Source organism: Tenrec ecaudatus, chromosome 16 (assembly GCF_050624435.1).
Source record: "Tenrec ecaudatus isolate mTenEca1 chromosome 16, mTenEca1.hap1, whole genome shotgun sequence".
Classification (NCBI taxonomy): Eukaryota; Metazoa; Chordata; class Mammalia; order Afrosoricida; family Tenrecidae; genus Tenrec; species Tenrec ecaudatus.
In genome coordinates this window covers 20917756-20945497 of record NC_134545.1, presented here as the reverse complement: position 1 = coordinate 20945497, position 27742 = coordinate 20917756, and the positions used below count along the sequence as shown (strand labels likewise).

Sequence of the window (27742 nt, the reverse complement as noted above, 5' to 3'; positions counted from 1 at the left end):
TAGTATGCGGGGATGTGCTACACCTCACTGACAGTGACTGGGAGCCTGTCTGGGATGAGACCAACACATGGAACATGGCCAGGCCCTGGGTCCCATCACAACTGAAGCCCCTCAACTCCAATAAAGCCCTCTCCGGCCCGGAACCCACTTTTTTTGCACCTTAACCCCTGAGTCGGACTGACCCTTCGAAATCCAGAACCCCAGGGGTGGCTGGTGATCACACATGTATGTGAGTGTTCACAGGGGGTCCCTCCAAGGTAACAAGAGGGACAGAGCAGGCCTGGCCACCCTTGGCGCCATCTCTCCTGCCATTGGAAAGACACACCAACCTTGACCGGAGTCTTGACCCTCCCCACCCTGCCCCTCCAGATCCCTCCTCACTCCCCCTCCCCAGACCCTTCTATCCACTGGGAGGCTGAACAAATCAAGGCAGTTGCCATTGAAGCCAACTGAATCACAGTGAACATGCGCTCACACTATAGAATTTCCCAAATGAGAAGGGAAGGAGAGAGTGGATCACATCCTGGCCCACCAAGCCCCAAGGACGATATTCCTGCTCAGAGCAGCCAATGCACAGAGAGGACCATAGGCCCAGCCCCACCACGAGACACGACGTCCCTCACTGACCCATAGCGCTATGGGGGACAACACTGGAGGAACAGGGCAGGAATTATGCCTGATCTGACCCCACCACACCGGGCTGGTACGCTAAGGGTGTACAACAGAGCATCAAGGGGAGCAGAGCAAGGAAGTCCCCAGGGAAGATCAAAATAGACTTTGGGGCCAGGGTGTGGCACCCCCTCAGACTCAACCGAAAAACACTCCTAAAAGTCAACAAACAGACCCGGAACTTTTTTAAAAAGAATTTCCTATGAGTGACATTTCAGAAGTCGACTGCCAGGCTTCTCTTGTGAGGCACCTCTGGGTGCAATTGAGCCTCCAATCTTTTGGTTAATTGCCCAGCCAGTTAGCAGTGTGCACCACATGGGCCCCACATACTCCATGCCATCGAGTCGATGCTGACTCACAGCAGGATAGAACCAGGTAGTGTAGACAGGGTAGAACCGCCCCTGTGGGTTTCTGACACTGAAACTCTACGGGAGTAGAAAGCCCCGGTCCTTCTCCCACATGGCGGCTGGTGGTGGTTTCGAACTGCTGACCTTTTGGCTAGCAGCCCCATGGGTGTCCACGGCGCAGATGAGGCCCCGGCTCTAGGGAAGCTGAGTGATGTGTGGCCTTGTTACCTCCAACGTTGCCTGGCTCCGAGGACAGGACCGCTGACCCCACAGTCAGCCCCCTGGTCGGCCGGATACTCTGTATGTGCACGGAGCAGGGGGGCCTCGTCTGTTCCCAGCAGCCCCGCCCCGCTCTGCGCCCTGGGTTCCCCATGGTGAAGCGTCATGCAGTGGCAGCGTGAACAGGACCTCCACTTTAATAGGATACACATGCACGAGATGGCAGGGGCCAGGAGGTGGGGGGGGGCTGATCTTAAGGAAGTTCCTGGTGGCAGTGGCAGGGGGCGGGGGGGGGGGCTGATCTTAAGGAAGCTCCCCGGGGCTGGGAGAGGTGGAGAGGGAGGGAAGCCCGGGCTGGTGGGAGACGTCATTCCTGTTAGTAGCCAGCGGCCTCCCCGCCCTTCCTGGGGTCCGACACGGCGACCACGCAGGGCCCCTCCTGGGACACAGCCTGCACCACGTTCAGGAAGTATGGTATGCTGGTCTCTTTCTGACCCCTGTCCCGGAGCCCCGACCGCACCTCCTGGAGGGGAGAGAGGGTGGGGCGGGAGTCTGAGAAAAGCAAGGGAGGATGTACAAGAGCCAGTCCTCAGATGACCTGTGGAGTCTGAGATGCCTGTGGAGTCTGCAGCCCAGGATCCCTCGCCAGTCGGAGCGTGGGATGTAAGTGCATCTCTGTGCTGCTGGGGCTCGGGAGTCAGCAGTGGGGGAGGGCTGGGGGTGTTTGGTGGAGGAAGAAGAGTGGAAGGACCCAACAGCAAAGCCCTCAAAGAGACCACTCAGCTTTGGAGTTCTTCATGCCCAGGGACCTCCGCACACTGAGGAGGGAGAGGCTCGCGCGGGGTGCTGTCAACCTGAGTATGTACAGTGTGAGACCTGAGATCCCCACAACACACAAGGAGACACAGGACCCGTGGCACCCGGGAACACCCGGCCTGAGGTCCCAGCACACACAAGGGGACTCAAGGTCTCAGCTCTGGGTCTTGGCTGTGAAGGACCTTGGATAACTGAAGTCTCCATGTCCAGAGTCTAGAATGTTCTTGCTGAAGGAGCCTGAGGCTCGCACAGATAAGACCTTGACTCTCCAAGGGATGCTGGGTTGCTGGATTTCACACACCCTGGGTCCTTGACGATCCTCTCCCAAATCCTTAGAGGCCAAGGTCTCTAAGCAGAGGGGCAGCCAGAAGAGCAAGGCTCTCAAGGAGATGGACTGACACCGGGGCTGATGGTACAGGACCGGGCGGTGTTTCGTTTAGTTGTGCTCGGGGTTGTTGTGGCTCAGAATTGACCCAATGGCGACAACAAGGCGCTCAGAATGAGCTTGGGTGATGTAGCAGTGTGGCAGTCACATAATCTGCTGCCAACTTGAGACTATTAAGAGTGAAGGGGTGTTTAGCCTGTCAATCAGGTGACAGCTTCATGACCTCCTTTGGAGGAGCGAAGGAGATAAATAGCTCGCTGGAGGCGGGACACAATCCCTGGGAGACATTCCTGTTGACAAGACACATGGGGCTGCGCTAGAGCCCTGGAGCTGAAGGAGCCAGCTGGAGACCCCCGCCAGCACTGAGATGCTTCCACCGCCACTGGATCCACAAGACTTTCCATCCACTGGCCTGTGATCTTCCTGCCTTCATCATCACTGCATGTGTTGTGTGAGTCTGAAGAGGAATTTATAGATTGGTATTGGGCGCATGGGTTAAGATTAGACTTGTGGGTTTGATCTGGACTGGGCTGGGGTGTTTTCATAATGTACAATTGCTCTTGGAGATAAAGTTTTCTCTTACACCCATATGAGTGTCTATGAATCTGTTTCTCTAGTCAACCCAGACGAACACAAGTGGGTTATGCGTTGGGCTGTTAACCTCAAAGTCAGCAGTTTGAGCCCACCAGCTGCCTTGCAGGGAAAAGAGGAGGCTGCCTGCTCCTCCGAGATTTACAGCCTCGGGAACCCAAAGGGGCAGTTCTACTCCATCAACTTGATGGCTGTGGGTTGGTTTTGTCTTTGCTTTCTTTTCCTTCCCTCTCCCTCCCTGTCCCCGACCCCCTGCCCCCCAACCCTTCACTCTGGCCTTTCCATAGCCATCCAAGTCTGCTTCTTTTGCTGTGAAGACCATTTCATGTATGACTTATTTAGTGGCATTTTTTTCCATTCTACAATCACGGTCTCCTACAGTAGCTGTCTTCATGGGACTGACTCCACTTGCCCAGCGGGGTACATCTTCCAAACTCATCCAGAGCAGGTTCGACACCCAGACCACAGTTCTTCCGGGATGGAGAGTGCTCCGTTGTATGTATGTACCGAACTTTCCTCATCCGCAGACTGGATCCTTCGGAGACTGGATCACGCTGCGATAAATGCATCTACCTGTCTGCACTTTGCTCTTTATTCCTATAGGGCATGTACCAAGCAGAGAGCTAGATGAATCCTAGGGCATTTCTATTCCTGTTTGTTTGAGGAAAAATCCCACACCACTGTCCACAGTGGGTGCTCAGTTTTACAGAGGATGAGGGTTCCAATCTCCCCACGTTCTCTCCAGCCTTTGTTAGCTTCTATTTTTAAAAGTCTGCTGTCAGTACTGGCATCTCATCATTGTTTTGATTTGCATCTCTCGAGCGGCTGGTGGCGGCAGGCAAGCACATTTGCTGGCCGCCCGGACGTCATCTTCGGTGAATTACCCATTCATGTCTCTGCCCACTTCTAAATCGGATGACTCATTTTCTTCTTGTTGACGTCTTGCCGTGTTCTATAGTTTTTTGAGGCTAGCCCTTTATCGATAGATCATTACCAAAAGCTTTTTCCCAGTCTGAGGTTTTTATGCTCTGGATGAAAAGTCTTTGGATGTCCTATTTCCAAGAGGTTTGGAGCCTCTTTTTTGTCTTCTGTTCTGTGGAGGTTGTTGGTTATGTTCACTGTGTAATTATGCCTGGTGTTAGGGTCTGTACGTTTGTCTCCATTTTTTTCATTGATGACCTCTATCATTCTAAGAGTTTACAGGTCGGTCTTTGGTCTATCTTGGGTTTGGCTTCATATATGGTAGGAGTTCTGTTTCGTTTTTTTCTGCCAATGGAGATGCAGTTTTTCCAGCACCTGTTGTTGAAGAGACTACCTTTTCCCAATTTCATGTGTTTCAGCCCTTCGTTTAAAACAAATCAGGTGTCTGTAGGTGCCTGGTTTTAGTTTTGAGTTCTCTAGTCTGTGAATGGATTGGTCTACATGTCTATCGCTGTACCAATACCAGGCTGCTTGAACTACTGTAGTGTTGCCGCCAGGGATCGAGAGACTTCCTGCTTTGCTCTCCTTTTCCGTCGTGCTTTGCCTACCTTGGCCTTCTTCCCTTTCCATGTAAAGTTGGCGCTTAGTTTTTCCACTTCTTTGAAGAATGATTATGGGATCTGGATTAAAATTGCATTATATATATTTTTAATTGCATTATATTTATAGGTTACTTTGGGTTGTATTAGCATCTTTACAATATCAAGTCTTTCCATCCATGCATGTGGAACACTCTTCAATCCATGTAGGTCTCTTTTGGTTTCTTGTAGTAATGTTTTAATCATTTTATTGGGGGCTCGTACAACTCTTATCACAATCCATCCTTCCATCCATCCATCGTGTCAAGCACATTTGTGCGTCTGTTGCCATCATCATTCTCAAAACATTTTCTTTCTACTTGAGCCCTTGGTATCAGCTCCTCATTTTTCCCCTCCCTCCGTCCCTCCCCATCTTGTAGTACTGTTTTGTAGTTTTCTTTGTCCGTCTTCTGTTTTTCTGGCTAAGTTTATTGCTAAGTATTTCGTCTTTTACGTAGTTATCATAAATGGTATTGTTTTCTTAATTTCCATTTTGAAGTTTTCTTCTTTAGTGTCCAGGGACCTAATTGGGTTTTGTGTGTTCATCTTGCAGCCTGCCATGTTGCAAACTTTTCCATTAGTTGCATCAGTTATTTTGCGGAGCGGGGGGGGGTGTCGGGTCTTTGGAGTAGTCTACGTGTGGAACCATATCATCTGCAGACAGAGCTGTGCTTCCCCTTTGCCAATTTGGATGCCCTTGATTTCTGGCGTTGGCTGATGTCCAGAACTATATTAAATAAGACTGGTGAGAAAAAGACATTGTCTGGTTCCTGTTAAAAGGGGGGGGGGTGCTTTCAGTTTCTCCCCATTGAACAAAATGCTGGCTGCTGGTTTTGTCCATATGGCCTTTATTATGTTAAAGAATTTCCCTTCCATACTTATTTTATTAAAAAAACATTTTTCCAATGGAAATAGAGTTTATTGACTTTTCTCTGAGTGTCTTTGGTCTGACTTCCAGGAGCTCCCCTGGGAGGCCCCTCAGGCCGTGACTGCAGCGTTTAAGGCTCTTTATTGGTTCTTCAGCTTTTGTGCCTCCTGGAAATCCCGAATGCACAGAGCCTTGCTGGCCACCCAGTGGCAGTGGGCGTTCCGGTACCACAGAGGAGGGAAGCTGTACTCAGTGCCCAGCTCCCAGCACATCTTCCCAATAGCTGGCATTGCAGAGGGTTTGGGGAATTTCGATGGTCATGATTAGATGGCGCTTGTGGCCTTTGTTCTTTCTATGTTTCTGCACGTGTGCTTCATAATGGCAGATCTCGGCAGTCAGGGCAACAACTGGGCCCTCCAGGGAGCAGGTGCCCCCAGGGTGTTCCCCAATCTTGTTCTCAACAACCCTTCTTTGACCTATACCTTCTCCTTCTAACTAGCTGTTTCCAAAGACAAGAGTTCTCAATGGCAGGGATGTGCTGGTGGTCTTTGAGCCATGTGGAAGGGAAGGGTCACCTTGTGGCTGTGCTGGTTTCCTGAGGACAGCCTGAAGGGGGTGACCTCCAGGCTGCAGGTCCCACTTGTCCCAGGGAAGCCTGGCCCTCCTCCTGTCTTGACACCCAAAGAACTGGGACCTGGGGCACTGCCGGGATCCGAATCAAAAACCAGTGTCCCCAGCATGACAACCTAGGACCCAGACTGGGCTGTCACCACAGTCACTGTCTGGGTGACACGGGCTCCGCCCTGTTGGCTTCAGCTTGACCAAGCTAAGGCAGCACACATCGGAGCCCAAGAAGGCTCTCTACCTCCTTTATCGAAAATAGTGTTTTAGCTCTTTGCCATCTTACCTGTTCCATTGCTGCCGCAGCCATGAAGGCAAAGCTGTGCAGGTGCAGCCAGGACCGCTGGAAAGGTTTTCTAGTTTCCTAGTGCAAAATGGGAATCAGCATTCCTTTCCGAGAGGAACTTTCGGCCGATCCACTGGACTGCACCCAAGGGCAATTGGGAGAAATTCGAAAGAAAGGAGTCCCGTGCTGTCACATTCCAGAGAGCCAGCCATCACGGGTGCACCTCTTGCTGATACAATGGCCACGAGGAATCGGGAACCCGGAGGTAGAAAGGCCCAAGGAGAACAGGTTCTCAGGGCTGCCCAGGAAGCGGAACAGGCAAAGCGAGCGTCTACAAAGGCAGCAACGGCTGCGGCTCCGGCTCCTTCCGCTTCCCGGGTTGGTGGACAAACGCTAAATTGGCAGATGCACCTTTCAAATAAAGCTGCGACTGAAACTCAAAGGAAAGGAAAAGAAAGTTGTGTTTTACAAGGAGCCCTGGGGACACACACGGTGGTTATGCCTTGGGCTGTGATCTGCAAGGTCAGCGGTTGGAAACCACCAGCTCCTGCTTGGTAGAAAAACGAGGCTTTCTCCTCCTGTAAAGAGTTAACAGTCTTGGAAACGCACGGGGGGCAGTTCTGCCCTGTCCTAGAGGGTCACCAGGAATCAGGACGGACTCTGTGACAGTGAGTTTGGTTTTGTTTGGGAGTGGGTGGGTTTTTTGTTTTGCATTTTGAGTGTTGTGTGAAAATAATTTTGTGCTGGATTTGGTCAAATGCCTTTTTCTGTATCGACTGATAGGATCCGATGGTTATTTTGTTTCATTCGTGTGGTGAATAACATGATCCGTTTTTCTAATATTGAGCCCATTCATGCACACTTGGTCCAAATCCCATCGCTTCATCGTGTATTTTCTCAACGGTTTTGTTGCATTCCATTGGCTAAGATTTTTCGCAACTATCTTCATGAGGGATATTGATCTGTAACATCATATTCTGTTCCTGTCTTTGCCTGCCTTTGGCTCCAGGAGTAATACTCGCTTCGTAAAACGAGTTTAGGAGTTTGCTGTCTTTTTCTATATTTGGGGGGAGCTTCTGTAAAATCGGTATCATTTCTCCCCTGAATGCTTAGCAGTGCTTCTGGGTGACGTCATCTGGCCCTGGATTTGTTGCTTCTTGCGTCATAGATTTGTTCAGCTTTTCCACATCCGCCTGTGTTAATTTAGGTAGGTAGTGTGCCAAGTGTAAGAATCAGCACTCACAGGCCCTGAAAGACCGAGCCTAATGTCAAGGTGGAAGGGTCCACAATCCCTAGACCTGCATCCTGAGATCCTCCAGACTACAGACCCCACGGGAGCACTCAAGTCTCCTGCCACTGAGCGGATCCAAGGGCCTCAGACTCCGGGAACTTGAACCTGATGGACTTAAGTCCTTTGTCCCAAGTCCTAAAAACCAAGGTTCTCAGATAACACACCTCTCTTGGACCACCCTCCATCTAAGCTCCTCAGAAAGGGGTCATCGAAAGAGGCTTGAGATCAAGTGAGACTCCCCAGAGGAAAGATGGCTTTGAGAACCTTGGGCCCAGCTGGCTGGATTGACGCCCCCCTCCCCCCGCCCCCCAGGTACCTACAGCTTGGCGCCTTGAAGAGCAACTACCTTTCAAGCAAGTTCCATCTGCCAGCTCAAAGGCTCTCCGATGAAGCTGACCATCGGGCGTGGGATGGGAAAAAGTTGCCCAAGAGAAGCCAACCCCCAACCAGACCTGCCCCCTGGGATTTGGGGGAGGAAATGAACACCACCAATCCGCCTCTCGGTGCCTGGAGCACAAATCCTTCTGCCGACATTCCCAGGAAGAACAAGCCCTTTGAGAGATGAATCACACAGAGACAAGTAGCAAATCCTATAAGGAAATGCATCGCCCAGGGAACCCACAGCTTCAAGAGGATGGAGACGGAGACGCTGTAGTTCTTAGCCAGCCTCGCCCAGACTCTGCCCAGGAGTCCACAGGCCCAGCCGTATGCTTCCCCACCTGACAGTCTCCAAGCCTCAGACAGCAGTAGCTGAGCTTCTCTCAGCGGGGATGGGGGGGGCGGAGCCTAGAGGGGCGCCCACCCCTGGTGTCCAGCCCACAAGTGGCTCCTTCTGTGGCCTCACCTGGTTGAACCTGGGCTCATACGCCACACGACCCATGCGGTCGACATGCAGGATGGGGGCTGTGATGGCTGTCCGCAGGTCAAAGCCAAGCCACAGCTTGTTCATGATGACCTGGGGAGGAGAAGAAGGCTCTGAGAGGAGCAGGCTGCCCAGAAGGGGCGCTCCAACCAGAGGGGGGGACCCGGCCTCACCTGGGCCATGGCAGAGATGATCAGCTCCCCTCCAGCACCACCGATGACCAGTGTGGATGGCTGGGCAGTGTGGACCAAGATGGAGGGTGCCATGGATGAGGGGGGCTGTTCTCCTGGAACTGGGGGCCAGACAAGGTCGCTCCAGACATCACAGCGGATGAGCTCGGTTCTCCATCCCCGCTCACGGCTGGGTGGGTGGTGGAGTGACCTAGCTCTGCCCCCACTAAGCTGAGTCTCGGGGTCGCTGGCTGGGGGCGGGGAGTGGGCTGGGGAGATGCTGGAGGCCCCCTGATCTCACCCGGTGGAGGGGTTTCGCCGGGGCCTGGCCGGTGTCTCCAGCACAAGTCCAGGAGTTCATTGTTAAGCAGGATGCCCGTCTGGGGGGAGTAGACCATGGCGCCGAAGCTGCGGCCAGGGAGCAGAGCCTGAGTATGCGGGGCGTGGGGGGCTAGGTCTCCCCATCTCTGATCTCTCGGGACAAGGCAGCTGCCTTCCGCGCGCGCACACACACACTGTTCCCCCACCGCCATCACCACCCGTGGTACTGCCCACACACCGCCCCCCCCCCCCCAAAACCAGGTATCTTTCTGGGTGGGCTCAGGGCCGTCCACCAGCAGCCTTACTGAGCCAGAAGGGAGAGAGGTGAGGAAGAACTGCTGTGGAAGCTGGGGGCGGGGCGGGGCGGAGGGGGCGGGGCCTGGGCGGGGCCTAAGGTGGAGGGAGCAAAGCCCCCCGCCCTGCCCCCGCACGCACGGCGTGTTGATGGTGCTGGTGGCGGCCACCGCACTGCCGTCCTCCCCCAGTACGGACACGTGGGCAGTGCCCGTCTGCAGGCCCCGGGCCCCGGCGAGGCCGTAGTGGCTGAGCGGGTGGTCTCCCCGGGGGTCGATCTGCTGGAGTACGCTCTGGGCCAGGGCATCCCCCAACAGGTCCAGGGAGACATTCTGGTGGGGTGGGGGGAGAGCAGCGCAGGTATGGGGTTAGTGGGGTCCTGCGAGGTTCCAGGAGACTCAGCCCCTCCAGCTGCTGACCCCGCCGCCACTTTACTTGGGCCTCCGGGTGGCTCTGAGGGTCCCACAGGCGCCACCTCTGTCCCCAGGCAAACTTGAGGGTCTCCACCAGGTGATGGTACATGCTCACGCGCCCTTCTGGCCTGGCCGCGGACTCCGCAGAGAAGTTGAACCCTGGGAGGGCGGGAGGGGGGGGAACAGCTGGGGGTCGCCATGAGGGTGAATTATATTGAGGCATAGGTTGACACCCCATTGAAAGACCCGTGTCCTTGGGCAGCTCACAGAATGGTCAGCAGTTCATGTCCTTGGGCAGCTCACAGAAAGGTCAGCCGTTCAAACCCACCAGCTGCTCTGGGGGGAGAGAGACGAGGCCGTCTGCTTTCGTGAAGATTTTACCACCTTGAAACCCCTGTGGGGCAGCTCGACTTCTGTCCTACAGGGTCGCTAGGAGACAGAATCGACCCGAGGGCAGCAGGCGGCATTTTGGGGTCATTCTAGGACGTGAGAGGTGCGTGTCTGCTGCGAAAGTCGATGATGGCGCCAATTCGAGGCGTTTGAGAGGCGGCCCCACACACCGTCATGCATGTGCATCACAAGACAGGCACACAGAGAAGAGAAAGCACGTGAAGATGGGGGGAGGGATGCGGCCAAAAGCCAGGGTGTGCTGGCAGCCATCAAAAGCCCGACGCCACAGAAGGGGCTCCCCTGGAGGCCTTGAGGGAGTCAGGCCCCCACTGACCCCGAGATCCTGAACTCCAGAGCTATCAGACAGTAACTTTTTGTTGTTCGAAGTGGTGTTGTGTTAGCTTGGTATTCACCCCGCCTTGGCCTGGACCTTCAGCCCCAACAGGCCCACCCAGTGTCGGGGGAGGACCTTCATGGGCCTCCCAACAGCCTGTTCCCCACCCTCTCATTCCCCGCTGCCCTGGGTTCAGCCCCATGGGTCTGCTGACCCCAGGTCGCAGATGGGAGGCCCCGGGCTGGCTCCCTGGGGCAGGACAGCGGGGGACAGGGCCTCACCTTGCAGCACGTTGAGGATGAACCCAAGAAGGGCACCCCCTGAAGGAGGCAGCGGTGTGTACAGGGTGTAGTCCCCCAAGGGCAAGGCCAGCGCATCCATCACCTTAGGCTGGAAGGCGGCCAAGTCCTGCAGAGTCAGCTGACTCCCTGGGGTGAGACACAGGCATTGGAGGAGCAAGGCACCCCGGACCCAACAGACCCATCTAGGGCAGCGGTTCTAAACCTGGGGTCACCTAAGACCATTGGAAAACACATAGGAACCAAGACACTGTTCCTATATCCGTCTCCAGGCGGCTCCACCCACATGCAGATATGCCAAATATGGGGTCACCAGGTCATGAGGAACTGTATTAAAGGGTCTCCGCATTAGGAAGGTACAGTTGAGAACCACTGAGCTAGGGAAACGGAGGCACGGAGCTGGCGATGAGGGCAGAAGGGCTGGCAATGGGATGGGTGGGCAGAGTCCAGAGGCAGGACACTGGGTGGAGGAACAGAGAAGCTTCCAGAGGCCAGGCACCTGGGGGGGGGCCTTCAGCAGCCACTTCTGCTCCTCCCTCCTCAAGAGCCTTGATCTCGGGTCATGCATCAGGGAGCCCAGAGCCTAGGGCACCAGTGGGCATCCCCGGCACAGCGCCCTCCTGGAGGCCTGCCTGGTGCCCAGACCCTGAGCCTCTCACCTTCTTTGGCGATATCCTCCACCAGCCGGTGGGCCAGCTCCCCCGTGTAGAAGGCCTCTGCTCCCTCTGCGGCCACTGTCTCCAGGGTCTTCACCAGTGCAGGCCACAGCAGTGGGTTCCCAGCCCTCAGGGGCTCTGTCCCATTGAAGAAGAGCTGCCTGGGGTGGCGGGAGGGGGTGGGGAGTAGCCTCAGGCTGGAGGGCTGGGTGGGCATCAGGGACAGATTCTCCAAGCCTGGAAGGATGGGAGGGGCATGGCCAGAGCCCTGCAGTCCCCTTTACTCTTTCCCTGCACCCCACCCCCCACCCCCCGCCGCCACACACACACACTGCAGAGTAGTGCTGGAGGGCAGAGCCTCCCCGGGCAGGCTCCCAGAATCCCCTCCACACTCTGGGTTCAGTGCCCACCCCCGCCCCCTCGAGATGGACAGATGGGCCACCGTGGTGTGAACTCACCTGAGGGAGGAGGCCAGCAGAAAGGGCCGCAGGAAGGTGCTGTTCAGGAATTGGCCGAGGACAGGAGGCACCTGGTACGCCCCCTTCAGCAGCTCAATGGTGGGCTGGAAGAGCCTCGCCCAGGGCAGGCGGCCGTGGCGGCGGTGGGCCTCAGCATAACCCCGGAGCTCCCCGGGGACCCCGATCCAGCGGGTCCCTGCAGGGCAGCTGGCATCAGCTCCCAGCTCAGCCCACCAACCATCATGGCCATCTCCTCTGGCCCCTTTGCCTGGAGCCCCACCCCGAGGGCACTCGGTGTTAGGTGCCCCGGCCAATCGGAGAGCCTCGCTGTCCCCTGGATGGGGACTGGTCAGTCCCAGGGCCCCTTGCTAGCCTCACCTGTGCCCAGTGGCTGTGCCTGCTCACAATGGTTCAGCAGGCCCGGGGCAGTTCTGGCAGGCACTGTTTCCCGGGCATTGACAACTTCTGTCTTTCCTAGAGCCAGGGCAGGACATGAAGGTGGTCAGCGGGCCTTCAGGGCCCCCTCTGGATCCTCAGGGCCAGACCCTACCATGGGGGCTTTGTGCAGGCATCTGAGGAGAAGGTTGGGTGGGGGGGCAAGGGGTCCCGGCAGGCACTCCTTGAGGCCTGGCAGAGCTGTCCTCTTGGGGGGACCCACCTGTGGTAGCATTGTAGATGGTGAAGATGACCCCTCCGCCCAGGCCCATGCTCTGGGGGTTGACGACGCTGGTGCAGACCAGGGCAGCAATGGCAGCATCCGTGGGCGAGCCGTGCTGCTGCAGGATGGCACTAGAGGGCGCATGCTCCGTGAGGGGCCCCCTTCCCGCAGGGGAGAGATACTTGGGCCCGTCTGCTGCCCCAAGCGCCACGAGAAGCCAGAATGTTCCCGACTGGCCCCTGGACACCACTACCTCCTTCCTGGCCCCGTGTGTTCAGCATTGGGCTACGAAGTGTAAGGTGGGGGATTCAAACCCACCAGCCACTCGGTGGGAGAAAGACAAGGCAGTTCACTTCTGTAAAGACCGAACCCACTCAGTGTGCCCTATCCTATCGGGTTGCTATAAGTCTGAAGCAACTGGTGATGTTGTTCGGTGCCATCGAGTCGGTTCTGATCCACAGTGACCTTATGCACCGCAGGACGAAACCCTGCCTGGTCCTGTGCCTCATCAGTGGCAGTGGGTATAAGTCAGACTAGGAGCCCTGATAACCAAGTGGTCTGAGCGTTGGATTGCTAACTGCTAAGTCAGCGGTTCAAACCCACCCAGGGAGAAAGATAGACTGTCTCAAAAGCCCTGGGGCGGCGGGTTCCACCTGTCCTGTGGGGAACCCACTCACACCTCCACTTAACCCACATGGAGGAAGCACACTAGCACCCGTGATCTCAGCATGGTATCAGCGCGGGAAGCGTGAGATCCTGGCTTGCAGAAGGCCGTGCATGACCGTGGAAGCCCAACATCCCATTGCACGATGACATGGGAAATGAGACTCCGGCGATTTCCCTCTAACCATAATCGAGGGACGGGAATAGCCTGGTTATCAGACAGAGGGCGTTGGAGAGACGACTACCGTAGGTTAAAAGAATCACGCTGACTTTCATGGTCAAAGTCCCTCGATCTCCTTTCTGATTCACTGTGGGCCATGCTCTGGTCTCGTCACTGTGGGTAGCCTTCTTGACTCCCTGGGATGTGTTTTGCTATGTTTTCTGGTTTATGAAACCCAGGATAGGTGAATTTATACAGACAACCAGAATAAAGGTTCTGGGGGGGAGGGCAGTGATGGTGGCAGGGGAGATGGGGGAAATAGGGGGAACTGCTATCAAGGAATTCAAAATGGAAGAACATGTTTTGAAACTGATTTTAACAGCAATTGCACCACACGGCTTGATATGATTTCGGATTAGACTCCGAAATGTTCAAAGTAGGGCATGGTACGGATGTCTGGATTAGCTCCTAAGAAAAGAAAAATTCTCACACAAATGAGGTAAAAGTACTAACAGAAAGTGTGGACCTCGAGAAGGCAGGGGGGACCAGTGGCCTTGTTATTGGTCACTGTCATGTCAACTCTGACTGGACCTGCTTTCTAATGGACAAGGCTCCAATTCTACCTCCCTGCCAACACCTCCATGCAACCTAGAAATTCCGCTCCTAGGAATGCCAGGGGGTCCCCCCTAAGCCGGAATTGTTTGCACTGGGTGGAGCGGATTTTTCGTAGTACACCTTTTCCCCACTAGGTGAGCATCGAGCAACTCACTCTGAGGTAGTGCACCCAGTGGTGTCACCTGGGAAGGTTCTCTGTGGTCACAGTGAACTTTTTTGTAAAAGCATTTTCACTTGGAGCTCGTGTTTTGTGATGGCTGATTTAAGAGAACAGCATTCGGCTGTGACATTTTGTTTCCTGCTCTGGGAAAAAAAGAAACTGTTGCAATGTTGAACACGGCTTACAAGGACAGCACTATGGGAAAAACTCAAGTGTACCAGTAAGTTTCTCTTTTCAAAAGGTGAAATCTGGATTATGTCTGGAGGTCCGTCAATTTCCTGAACAGATGAAAATGTCCACTCGTAGTGCATTTGAAGTTCATTCCACCAGGTCAGACTGTTACTCAAGCTTTCTATTCAGAGGTTCTAAAAATATTGCGTGCAACAGAGTTTGACAAAAAAGGCCTGATTTGTGGCAGACGGGGATTGATCTTGCCACCACGACAACGCACCTGCTCGTGCAGCCGTCTCAGGACACTAGTTTTTGGTAAATCACAGCACGCCTCTCTTGCCCCACACACCTTACTCGCCTGACCTCGCTGTGGTCCACTTATTTTTGTTCCCACAAATGCCGAAGGACGTGAAAGGACAGCGATTTGGCGATGTAGAAGAGGAGGTGCTGTCAGCCTTCCGAACAGATGAGTTTGAAACATGTTTCCAAGAATGGAATCTCAGATCTGACCAATGTATTGAGTGTAATGGAGAGTACTTTGAAGGTGACAAGGTTGTTTTGTAAAAACAGAAAACAATTTTAATACAAACCATTGAAAGAAAATCCATGTATGGACTGTGATAAGAGTTGTATGAGCCCCTAATAAATTGTTTTTAAAAAAAAGAAAATCCGGTTTGGAGGGGATATACCCTATATGCCCCCAAAGCCTTGAAATTGGCAGTACAAAGAGCCTTGTACACTAATGTTCACAGCAGCACGATCCAAAATGGCCCAAAGCTGGGAACATCCCAAGTGCCCATCCACGAACGAATGCATAGACAAATCGTGGTGTGTGTATGTGATGGACGATTACCAAGTCAATAAGACACAGAATGTGTGACTGACTCTAAGAACAATGGCCTCCTTCGTCCTGAGACCAAAAGAATGAGACGTGCCCAGCTTCCATGCCCGGACATCGTGATCAAGGATTCTAAGGAGAATACTGCTCAAAAGGGGGGAGATGTAGCACAGAATTTCCATCCTTGAGAGATGCAACAACACAGATGGAGCTTGAAGACAAAAGACTAGCTGAGAGAATTCAGTCGTGAAAGGACAAATATTGCATGGCTGCGCTTGCTGTTGTTGTTAGGTGCCATTGAGTTGGTCCCAACCCACAGAGACCTTGAGTACAGCCAAACACATCCTCACAACTGTCACGTTTGAGCCCATGGTTGCAGCCACCGCATGGCACCGCCACCTTGAGAATCTTCCTCTTTCCCGCTGACCTTCTACCTGAACAAGCACGATGTCCTTCTCCAGGGACTGGCCTCTCCAGATCGCATGTCCGAAGAATGTGAGATGAAGTCTCGTCATCTTGCCCTCTAAGGAGCATGCTGGCTGTACTTCTTCCAGACAGATCTGATTGTGCTCTTGGTAGACCACGGTATTGTATTCTTTGATGAGCTTAGCAAAATCACCTATTGCAAACACAATGTTATGTCTTTAGAGAAGGCTAAGAACAGATATGGAAATCACGGGGTACAGTGTTCGAGCAAAGGAAGTTCCTCCGGGTCTCAAAGCACCAAACGACGTTAGGGATTTAATGGAGGGGAATGATCGATTCCCTTTATGATGGAGAGACCTGGACGACATCTGGCGATGGGATGCCTGAGGTTTGGCCTCTATGTGATTCGACCACAACGACATAGCATCACTGGGCTTGTGTTCCTGGCAGGTACATATCACCTGAACCATGCAGCTTGCCTGCATTCTTAAGAAATGCCTATGTCACCAAAGACCAAGTGCTTTAAAAAAAATTTTTTTTAAACCAAGGGATTATTCTAGAACAGAATAAAGAACTATGATAATCACTGATTGGATACACGATATCAAAAACCTAAATAGGATACTAGGTGCGGTAGTTAGATATTATGTCAACTGGACACTCCTGGCTAGGGGGCAGGGTTCAACCTGTCAATCAGGTGGTAGCTTCGTGCCACGTCCCTGGGGGTGTGGCCGTTTGTTCAAGAGAAAGCTAGAACGGGGATGATTTCTCTCTGCCACTCAATGGTATTCACTGGGACTCGGGGTCGGCCTCCAGGGTGGCCCCATGGGGACTGCTCCAGCTATTGGTGCCGGGCCACCATTCCCCTGACCTTGGACCCACGTGACTGCATCCACTGGCCTGTGAGCTCCCTGCTCCCCGCCTCACTTTTCTGCACCATCAGCCTGCAGCTACATGACCCTAAAGAGGGTTAGCACTGAACCTGTGGACGTGAGTTGACCTGGGCTGGGGCACCTTCTTCACGTGAAGTTGCTTTTTGAGATCGCCTTCTTCCTCGGTACACTGACTGGTTTCTCTAGACAACCCAGTCGGACACTCTGGATCAGTCCACAGTGTATCTGACACCAAGGTTCGATTTCCTGAATGTGATCATGAGACGTAGTCAATGAAGATGATCCTTCCAGCCAGAACTCTGGCCTCTAGATCTGTGACCACAGCTCCATTTGGGAACGAGTTATCTGCTATGCGAAAAGACAGGACTAAGGCAGGGTTTGCCATAAACGGCAGTGGAGGAGGGCCTATCTGGCCCCCCACTGGCTCCCCCCTGGCCACAAGGCAAGAGTCACACGTGCTTCCCTGCGCCAGCCCTGTCACCTGTCTGACACCAGCCATTCCTCCCCCGCCACTCCACCGCTGTGCCAGATGCAAACCCCCATTGCAGCGCCACACAGAACTCAGAGATGACACTCACAGGTCAGGGAGTCTCTTAGGGAAGGTGACAGGTTACTACAAGTCAGGATCAGGACACAGAAAGGAGACAGTTCTGAGTCTCGTCCCAGCAGCTACGTCTCTCTCTGGTTCTCAGCCTCTCAGCCATGCGGCTCTTGGCCTTTGCCTCCATGGGACAGGAAGCCAGCCCCACCATCCCTCTGTCCCACAGTCCCGTCGTCTCAGGCCACACGAGGAGAAGGCAGCCCATGATCTTGGCCGTGCTCCTCCGAGTCTGCAAGCCACGGCCTCTGGTGCATCTGGTCTGGGCGGCCTGCACCACTTGAGACAGAGCTCTGGGACATGGGCTACCAGGGTCCCCAGGTTTCTCTTGTCTCTGGTGCTGCTTCAGAGACGACCCATCCTTACAGCCAGGGGGTGTCAATGAAAACTGTCCAATCCCCTCGTTAGTGTTACACACACCTTATTTGCATAGCCCCAAGGACCGCGTGCCTGAGAGGCGGAAGGGCCCGAGAGAGACTTGGCTTCTGGCTGAGAGGAAGCGCTACTATGGGCCAATAACCTATTAACTCCCCTAGTAGACCCCCACAATTGTGAGTCTTGTCTGTGTACTCTGTGCGGCCATTGCAATGCATTCTCGAACACAGAAGTGAGGTGCTGTGGGAGGGACCGTTGGTATCAGAACAGGTAGAGAAGGATGAGGATGGGTGGAAGCATGCCTCACCTCTGGCTCAGGGAAATTAGGAAGTCAGAAGAGGCTGAATAAGGGCCCCCCCCAGCCCCCCTCTGTTTACTGCAGATATTGGTGTTAAGGATTTGTGGGCAAAGATCGTGTTCTCAGTAGAGATATGCTGAAGTCATTAGGGAAGAACAGAGGCCTGGTGGAGCAGAGGTTAAGCGCTCGGCTGCTGACAGAAAAGTTGGTCATCAGAAACCACTCTCTGCTCCGAGGGGGAAAGAGGAGGCCATGTATTTCCATTAAGAGCTCAGCCTTGGAAACAGGGAATCCAGGACAGAGAAACCCCTCAGGACCATGAATGAGCATCAGGGAAAGGTGGGGGGTGAGGGGGGAGAAAGGCAGAAGCAGTCACAGCGATCTATATATAACCCCCTCCCAGGGGGCAGGCAACAGAAAAGTGGGTGAAGGGAGACTTCAGTCGGTGTAAGACATGGAAAAATAATAAATTATAAATCATCAAGGGCTCATGAGGGAGGGAGGGTAGGGGAGGAAGAGGAAAAAGATGAACTGATACCAAGGACTCAAGCAGAAAGCAAATGGCTTGAGAATGATGAGGGCAACGAATGTGCAAGTGTGCTTGACACATGGATGGATGCGCAGATTGTGATAAGAGCTGTGTGAGCCCCCAATAAAATGATTTTTTTTTTAAGACTTCAGCCTTGCTTGGTTCACAGCGGGGCGAACCAAGAAGGGAACGTAACAGATCAGCAACGGGAGCAAAGCAAAGCCACAAAGTCCCTGAGGAGCCCCCAAAATAGACTTCGTGCCAGAAGGGGCAGCTCTCAGAACCCTCAGAACCAGAGGGGAGGTAGTCATAAAGGTCAGCGGACAGACTGGAATTATCTAGGCTTTCTCAGGTTTTTTTGCAAGTTATTATTATTTTTTTAATATATATTCTGCTTCTTCTTTTGCCTCTTTTTATTTAATTTTTTAAAAATCATTTTATTGGGGGCTCATACAATTCTTATCACAACCCATACATTCATGCATTGTGTCAAGCACATTTGTACATTCATTGCCCTCATCATTCTCAAAACATATGCTCCCTACTGAAGCCCTTGGCATCAGCTGATTTTCCCCCTCCATCCCCCTTCTCCGTTCCCTCATAAACCCCTGACAATTTATGTTATTATTTTGTCATACTGTCCGACGTCTCCCTTCACCCACTTTATTTATTTTTTTGTTTTCTTTTTGTAATTGCCTACATGATTCTTGGTTCGCCTATCTATATAAGAAAGGCATGGGAAGCAAGCCCGAGGAGAAAGCAACAGGTGGACAGGTCCAGAGGGACTAGGGGGAGGAGGAGGTGGGAGGAGGGAGCAGTGAACAAACAATGCCATAGTCAGGGGAACAACTAGGGAATTAAAATCAGCAACAAGGAGGACATAGAGATCCTAGGGGTGTTGGAGCAACAGCAATCTAGCTGAGAGGAAGTACTAAGAGGCGGAAGAAGGGTGAGTGTGATGGTGGGGCAGGAGGAAGGTAAAAGGAAACAGGAAAGATCTAAGAAGCAAAGCTATGGATAGAGGTATAAACATAGGTGTGTACTTACATAAAAATATTAATTCATGAAAATAGAGGTATTGGCATAGGTACATATATTTATATGGCAGTACAATGCGGAAGTGGACGGACTTTGGGCCTCTGCTCAAGCCCTCCCTCAATCCAAGAACACTTTGTTCTAACAACCTGGCACTCTGTGATGCTCACCCTCCCTGCATGATCACTGAAGACAAAATAGGTGCACAAGCAAATGTGGTGAAGAAAGCCAATGGTGCCCGGCTATCAAAAGATATAGCATCTGGGGTCTTAGAGGCTTGAAGTTAAACAAGCAGTCATCTAGCAGAGAAGCAACAAGCCCACATGGAAGAAGCACATCAGCCTTTGCGATCATGAGGTGTAGAAGGAATCAGGTAACAGGCATCAGAAGACCCCCCCCCCCAAAAAAACAACATATTGTTAAGAACGAGGAGACTCAGAGCAGAGACGCAAAACTTATCTGTGGACAATGCGACATCCCCTCACAGAAGGGTCACAAGGAAGGGATGCGTCAACTAGGGTGCAGTATAGCACCGATGAAACACACAGTATTCCTCTGGCTCCTAGAGGCTTCCTCACCCCCCACTATCATGACCCCAGTCCTGTCTTTCACTGTGGGCTAGGCCAGAGCATGTACACAGGCACAGATAAAAGCTCAGGGCACATGGAATGCAGGTCAGATAAACCCCTCAGGAACAGAAATGGGAGTAGTGATCCCAGGAGAGGAAGGGAGAGGTAGGGAGAGGAGGGGGAAAGCAAGCTCAGGGGAAGGTTGGTGTAAGATATGAAAATAATAATTTATAATTTATCAAGGGGTCACGAGGGTGGGAGGGGTAGGGAAAGAAGAGGAGCTGATAGTAAGGATTCAAAGAGAGTTTTGAAAAGAATGATGGCAACATATGGACAAACCTGCTTGATATTATGGATGGATGGATTGTTATAAGAGCTGTAAGAGCCCCCCAAAAATGATCTTTACCAAAAAAAACGAGGGGCACCCTTGGAAACCCTTTGGGGCAGCTGCACCGTCTGGCGTCAGGTTGCTATGAGGTCATCGCTGAAGAGTGACCGCCGCATAAGAGCTCTTCAAAGGGTTAAAAAGCAAGGGTGCTTTGAGGGCTAAGGTGCGCCCGACGCGAGCCGTGATATTGCCGGTGGAGTCATCTGCATGCGAACGCTGCCCACTGAATCAGGATGGCCCAAGAAGAGTCGGTGCACTTGAATCGTGGCGCTAGACAGGAAGATTGGAAGAACCGTGAACTGGAGAAGTACAGCCAGAGCGCCCCTCGCAGGTCAGGAGGGCAAGACTTCACCTCATGCACTTTGGACGTGTCGTCAGGAGGGACCAGGCCCTGGAGAAGGGCTTCGCACTTGGTCAAGTAGAGAGGCAGGGAAACCGAGGGAGATCTTTGACAAAACGGACGGACACAGTGGCCGCAACAAGGGGCTCAAGCGCAGGAACCGTGTGAGGACGGTGCAGGACCGGGAGGTGTCTCGTTTGGCTGGACGCAGAGTCGCCGTGAGCCAGCACGGGACCCAGGACACCTCACACAAGCAACAGGCAGACTGGCCGGCAACAGGCTTCTTGTATGACACACGGAGTGGCTGCGGGTTTCCAAGCACTGGCTGTTTGGTTCTCAGGCCAACACCAAACTGGCTCTACCACCACGGTTCTTCTCACACCAGAGGGCAGCAAGAGCCACGACCCTCCACCTGCCTCATCCGTTAGTGTCTCTCGGTGCGTCCACGTGGGACGGAAACTCCAAACAAGCAAGACAAGAGGAAGAATCTGACGGACAGCAGAAACCAAGAAGGTCATGAGCTGTTGTTGTTGTTGTTGTTTTATCGATTAAAAATTAACAGAGGTAAATTAAAATGTTCGGACTTGATTTGAAGATGCACACTCTACGCTTGATAAGACCCGGAGTGAGACTCGCCAAGAACCAAGAGAGACAATATTACCGACCTGTTTCGGGAGCCAAGAAGTGGCTTTATTACGGTCCCTGTAGAGCCAAGCCAGGGTATTTCCAGTCACCTTTTATGCATGTAAAAATTGGGCAGAAAGACCAAAGAAGATTCAGTGTGCTTGAACTACGGAGCTTGCAAAAAATATTGAAAGTATCCAAAAAAAGGAAAATGAGTTGATTCCAGGAACCCAGGTGGAAGGTGAATTTTGAGAATGACAAGGGCAATGAATGTATAAGTGTGCTTTACTCAATTGATGTATGTATGGATTGTGATAAGAGTTGTATGAGCCCCAATAAAATGATTTATTTTAAAAAATACATTGATAGTACCACGGGCTGCCAAAAGAACCAACAAATATTGGATGAAGTATGGCCAGAATGCTCCTTAGAGGCAAAAGATGGAGAGGCTGCGTCTCATGTACTTTGGGCATGCTCTCAGGAGAGACATGATGGAGAAGGGCATCATGCTTGGTGTCAGCGAAGGAGAGGAAGGCCCTGCAGGGACAGATGGACACAGTGGCCGCCACCATGGGCTCCAGTGGAGAAACACTTGTGAGGATGACCCAGGACGGGTCGGTGTTTCGTTCCAACATACAGAGGAGGGTCAGAACTCACTAGACAGCAGCTAACACCAGCAGACATGAAAAGGGTAAGGAGGTGCTGTGGCAAAGGGTATGGCAGGAAGAGGGTTGACAATTCAGATCAACCAGACTCATCTCCTGGGAAGAAATCACCGAAAAGCTGACACGAGAAGAAATCGAACTACACGGTAGAACGACACAAACAGAAACTTGATCAGTTTAGATCCCTTGAGGACATGGTGGTCCGTCGTGGGAAAGTTTCCACCCAGCAAGCCCCAACATCTCACAAAAAGACCAGGCTCACCGGCCAGAGACTGGGGGAACCCCAGAAGGGCTGGAGCTGAACTCACCCCTGTGGCTCAGTCGTCAGCCAAATGGCTATTGTCGTGAGGTACCATCAAGGTGGTTCTGACCCAGTGACCCCGTGCACCACAGAAGGAACACTGCCTGGTCCTGCACGAGCCTCAGCATTGTTCCTGGGCCCGAGCCCACTGCTGCAGCTCCTCGAGAGCCGTCCAAACAATAAGCAGGTCTGTGTATGAGGGGACCATGACACGTAGCGAGAGACGCACTCCTTCGAACCATCAACTCTTGGGGATTTTTTGGAAAGGCAGTGTTTACCCAGGGACAGCTCAGAAGGGCTAGGGAAGAGTGGGGAGGGGACTGGGACCACAGGGAGGAAGTGGAATGCGGGTGGTCCACAGGAGGGCAGTTAAGGAGATGAAGCAAAAACGATGTCCCAACAGTTGAATGGGAAACCGACCCGCCCTGTGGACTTCCACCCCGTCCACAATTAAACGTCGGTTTCCGTCCCGGACAAAGTCTTCATAGGCTCACACATAGCCCTGCCTCAGAACACTGTTTTAGTCAGGACATAATTCCCAAGGCTTAAAAGAAAACCCCAAACCAAACCCACAGCCATCGACTCCACGCTGACTCTCCAATGACCCTAACATTGGCGGAGCAGAGCCCCTGGGGGTGGCTGAGGCTGCGACTATGGGCAGAGCCTCCTTCTGTTGGGGATCGGGTCACTTAGGGTTCAGAACCGACTCGCCAGCAACTCACCAAAGCAACATGCACAGGGCGTACAACTTGCTGGAAAAGGAGGGCCCGACCCTCCCATCTGGGAAGAGTCTCCATGGTCAGGGCCAGTCCTCAGCCCCGGCCAGAATCTGTCTATTGTCTGTCTCCCCAAACAAGAAGTGGGGGTGCTTGTCCAGCGGGATCTCGATGGGGACCCTCCACACCGAAAACCGAACCTCCCTGCCCTAGAGTCGACCCGCCTCCTGGCGACCCTCTAGGATCTTACAGAATAGAAGGTCCACTCTATCTCCCATCGAACCGCTGGTGGTTTTGAACTGCTGACCTTGTGGTTAACAGCCCAATACTTTAACTACGATACCACTAGGGCTCCTGTTGGCCAGGTCCCTAGAATCAACAAAAATAGCCACTGTTGTATAGTCGATTCTAACCCACCGTGCCCCTCTAGGAAAGGGTATTCCTGAGGGCTTCCGAGGCTGTCAGTTTTTACAGGAGCAAACAGTCCGTCTTCCTCCTGAGGAGCGGCACGTGGATGCGAACTGCTGACCTTGCATTTAGCAGCAGAGCTCTCCCCACTATCTGACCCAACCCACTGCCCCGGAGTGGACTAGGCACAACAGGGTTTCTGAGACTGCACATCTTGATGGGAGCAGACGGTGGCCTCGTCTTTCTCCTGAGGAGCGGCTGGGGGATTGGAACCGATGACCTTGTGGTGAGCAGACTGACATTTCAGCTCCCTGCATTTCCAGGGTTCCTTTTTCTGCCCCTCTGGAATCCACAGGGAGTGGGGGCCCCATTCACAGTTGATGCAGGACAAGCAGAGGGTGAGGAAGAACGCCCGAGTCCAGTCCGCATGGCCACGCCTGGTCGGCCATGTGAGTGCTGAATGCCCGCCTCCAGGATGCAGCCAAGAGCCCCCCTGAGTCTAGGCGTTGCCCGAGAGGAGAGGGCTGTCCCAGGCACGTGTGTCCACAGGAACGTGCAGGCTATTTCAGGCGGACTCCCAGAGGGGAGGAAACAGGTTTTTCCTAGAAAGTTGGCATGGGGCACAGAGGGCCCAGGTGGGGCTGGGTGAGGGAGGAGGCCTGGGGCTGAGAGCACAGGAGCTGGGGCCACTCTGGAAACCCCCTCTGAGCTGTTCCCAGAGCATGCCCTCTGGTCTGAGAAGCCAATCCTGAGGTGGCCCATTCTACAGGTAGAGAAACTGAGGATCCTGGACACAGGCATTTGTCCTACCCCCGCCCCATACATACATACACACACACACCCTCTGCCCTGGGGGTGTTCCAGGAGCAGCTGCCCAGACCTGGCCTTCACCCTCGTGGCAGCTAGCCTTTACCCCCTGGATGGGACCCCAGGACTCCATGTACCCCCTTAGCCTTGATGGGCTGCAAAGGGGAGGGCAGTAGGGGGCAGGCTCTGGGATGGCCATAACCCTCCAGGGGTGGAGTTGAAAGGATGCTGCCCTCCTCCCCGGGAGACCCTCACTTCTCCAGGACCCTGCAGACCACTCAGTGGGGCCAGGGGGTGTCTCTGAGAAGCCCCAGTGGGCACACTGCCCAAACTCTCTTCCAGGCAGCCCTTAACTCAGCCTCGCACTGGCCGACCCACCCAGGGAAGGGGCTGGCCATGGGGGGCCAGCAGGGACCCTCCCCCACAGGCCTGGTGCTGGCGCTGACATGGGGGTTAGCCAGTGAGGGGGCCCCTCAGGGGAGAGGTGGGGTGGGGAAGGTTGGTGACCACCCCAGACCCAAGGCAGCAGCTGGATCCAGCTTCAGGCTCCCTCTACATCCCCCGCCCCGGCCCGCTTCAGCTCCTTCAAACAAGATTTCCGGAAGCTGCTGTTGAACAAGAAATTTCGGGGCGGGGGTGGGTGGGGTGAGGAGGGCGAGGGGAACAACACCACATCCGCTGCTCCTCAGGCCCCACTGGACTCTCTCCCTCCTGTGGGGCGTCCTCTGCGTCCCCCACTCAATCCCTGAACTACCACCTCACTGTTGTGGACACAGAGCTTCCGGGGTGGGGGTGGGATCTGGCCGGCCAGAGCTTTGGGGGCAGGGACAGGTAGGGGGAGGGGGCCTGCTCTGCACTCTCTACTTGGGGACAGTCCCCCTCAATGACACAGCACACTTATGAGCAGCAGCCTGTGAGGCAGCGGATGTTCCAGGAATCACACTCCGCTACATTGATGGGGTGAGGGGTGGGGAGTGGGTGGAAGCTGAGGGGTTCCCTAGGGCCGGGCTTCCTGGAAAAGGTGTGGGAAATACCAGCTGCACCTCCACCCTCAACCCCACAAACGTCAGGGCCCAGCATTCACCGGGAGAAGGAGGGGGACTTGGTGCTACACAGCCCCGGGGGGTCAGTTCTCTATGTCACAGCCCTCCCCCGTTCAGTGCTGAGCAGTGTCTGGTGCCCCCTCCCCCACACAGGTCAGGGCCAGATGTGCTGTCCCCTGGCCTGTGCCCTGGGATGGGGGCACAGCCTGGCACAACTGGCTTTGCCAGCATCCTGTGAAAGTCCCACTGAGCACCTGGGTCAAGATGGTCCCTGAGAACCCATCTGCTCTGCCCACACCTCCTGAGGCTGGACTCACCTCCAACTGGGAGCCAGGACCCATGGTGCCAACCCCCGCCCCCAGCATGCGCCGGACATTGCCCAGGGCCACGTAGCTGCACAGAGCTCCCCACCCCTCCGACTCACCGTCCAATGTCCGAGCAGACCTTGGAGTCGGCAGCTACAGCCGCGTGGACAAAGGCTCGGGGGCCACAGGGGGCGTGGTGTCGGAAGAAGACCACCAGAGGCACGGTGATGGCCAGGATCAGCCCCAGCACCACCAGGCTAAGTGTGACCCCACTGCGTCGTCGAGCCATAGCTGCGGGGATGGATGGACAGAGGCAGAGATGGTCAGCCAGATGGACCACCAAGCAAGACCCACAGATGGGACGGCAGGGCCTCTTCGCAGCTGAACACTCTAAAGTGACTCTGACCACTCGCCTTTCTGATTGCATCCCCTCGAGGTCCTGGCTGGGTGTCTGGTGGTGGGGGCGTCTTCTTTTGAGAGGACAGTCCTCCCACCTACCCCACCCCCGCCCTTAACTCTCTCAGTGCCGGGCGGACTGCCAACCTGCCCAGGGGAGTTTCCAGGAAAGCAGGGGAACAGGCAAGAGGCAGCAGGAAGGGACTCAATGCCAAGTCATTCAAGAGCTTGTTCAAGTTCAGCTTGACCACAGCCTGGCCTGGGGAGGGGGTTGTCCCCAGCTTTCCAGCCTGTGAAGTAAGCAGCCAGAGAAACAGCCTGTCCCCTCCCCTCCCCGCCCACCGCCCCCCCACCAGCCCGCCTGTCCTGAGCCCCAGCCCTGCCTGCTTCTCTGCCCTCCCAGAAGGGAGACAGCTGGGCAGGTGCCCCTTGACAGGGCTGGGTGCCCACTCAAAGCCCTTTATGGCCTCTCAGCTGAGCCCAAGCAATCAGATTGAAAACCTGAGACCCACCGGCCCCACAGCCTACCGTGTTCCCGGGGACAGAGCCCTGGCCAGCCTGGACCCTGGAGGCCCGGGGGAGGAGAAGGGGGGTATGAATTTTGCTGGAAGTCTGTCCTTCTCCTCTCCAGCTCCGACACACCCCCCCCCCCGCCCCATCCCTCACTTCAGTGACATTGCTCAATCTGGAGTCACAGTGTCTTCCTGGTCTGGGGCCAGTTCCCACAGCACCCCAGGCACTCGGCGACAGAGCCGGGAGTGGGGCCACGACACCATTGGTGCTGGCTGGAGGCACATGGCCAGGAGGCCCAGCTGGGGGAGGACTTGCATGTCCTCCCAGGAAACAAAAGCAAACAAAAACCGCACTCACTTCCTCCTCATAACAACCCTATAGGACAGGATAGAATTGTTTCTGAGAGTTTCCAAGACTGCAAGTCTTCACAAGAGTAGAGCACCTCATCTTCCTCCAGAGGAGCGGCTAGTGGTTTCGAACTGCTGACCTTGCAGTTAGTAGGCCAACATGTAACCACTGCACCCCCAGGACTCCTCTGCCCCAGGTGACATGAGAGGGAACATCATCAAACTCTGAGGGGCTTCAGGGGAAACTCAGCGCGGAGGTGGCCCAGACTGAGCACCCCAGGGTGCCCTAGCACCTCTCAGAACTCTGCATCACCAAACAAATCACCCTGTGGCCCTGCCCTCTGGGAAGGAGCCTGGGTGGTGCAGTGGCTAAAGCATTTGGCCACCGACCCAAAGGTTGGCAGTTCAAGCCCACCAGCCACCCTGTGAGTCTGCTCCTGCAGCCTTGGAAACCTGGCTGTTGTGGTAGGTGCTATAGAGTCAGTCGCGACCCCGTGCACAACAGTGCACAGCAGAACAAAACACTGCCCGGTCCGGCGCCATCCTCACAGCCATGGGCCGAATCCGTCTCCTGGAGGGTCTCCCTCTTTTTCGCTGCCCCTCCATTACCAAGTACGCTGTCCTTCTCCAGGGACTGGTTTCTCCTGATGTGTCCAAAGTACCTAACACTGGCTCTCCCCATCCTTGTTTCTTTGGGTCAGTGGCAACTTGATGGCAGTGAGTTTTTGTGTGTGTGTGTGTGTGAATCAGATGTGTTTTATTGCAGAAATTTGGCCAAGGTTCCAATTGGGTGGCCTGGCTCAGGGGCAGCCAGGCCGAGTTTGGTTTTTACCCTTGTTTCTAAAGACCCTCCCAAATGTTTGGTTTTCCCCAAGATCGATGTCCACACATGTTATGCTCATTCTTTGCCTGCACTGTCGTTCGGAGACATTGATTGCTCTTTGGAGCTCCGTTCCTTAGTCACTGTCCTAGAAGCCCTGTGGCCAGTTTGGCTGTCTACAAGCCCCAGCTCCACATGCACGGGACCCTCAGTCCCTTTGGGTGGGCTGGGA

The 27742-nt window shown here is 54.2% G+C and overlaps 1 protein-coding gene across 2 annotated transcripts; it reads right to left on the bottom strand.

The window, feature by feature from the left end:
- Positions 1 to 1377: 1377 nt before the first annotated feature.
- On the bottom strand, positions 1378 to 25895 carry GGT5 (gamma-glutamyltransferase 5). 2 transcript variants are annotated; one of them, XM_075534433.1, is made up of 12 exons: positions 25554 to 25893; positions 12508 to 12638; positions 12228 to 12323; positions 11850 to 12045; positions 11395 to 11552; positions 10718 to 10864; positions 9735 to 9871; positions 9441 to 9631; positions 8986 to 9092; positions 8688 to 8806; positions 8497 to 8607; positions 1380 to 1758 (listed from the first exon to the last, which is right to left on the bottom strand). In XM_075534433.1, exons 1-12 carry the CDS (start codon positions 25859 to 25861, stop codon positions 1612 to 1614), a joined length of 1848 nt encoding a protein of 615 aa, XP_075390548.1. In that variant the 5' UTR covers positions 25862 to 25893; the 3' UTR covers positions 1380 to 1611. The 2 variants fall into 2 exon arrangements, with proteins under 2 accessions (XP_075390549.1, XP_075390548.1); XM_075534434.1 differs by lacking the exon at positions 10718 to 10864 and having other exon boundaries at positions 1378 to 1758; positions 25554 to 25895.
- Positions 25896 to 27742: the final 1847 nt, after the last annotated feature.

Excerpts from the sequence above, each read along its gene's own strand:
- GGT5 (XM_075534433.1), bottom strand. The coding sequence starts at position 25,861 with ATGCAATCAGAAAGGCGAGTGGTCAGAGTCACTTTAGAGTGTTCAGCT. Across the intron at positions 12,046-12,227 it reads GGCACAGCCACTGGGCACAG|GGACCCGCTGGATCGGGGTC; the intron begins GTGAGGCTAGCA and ends GCTGCCCTGCAG. Across the intron at positions 9,872-10,717 it reads CATCCTCAACGTGCTGCAAG|GGTTCAACTTCTCTGCGGAG; the intron begins GTGAGGCCCTGT and ends CCGCCCTCCCAG.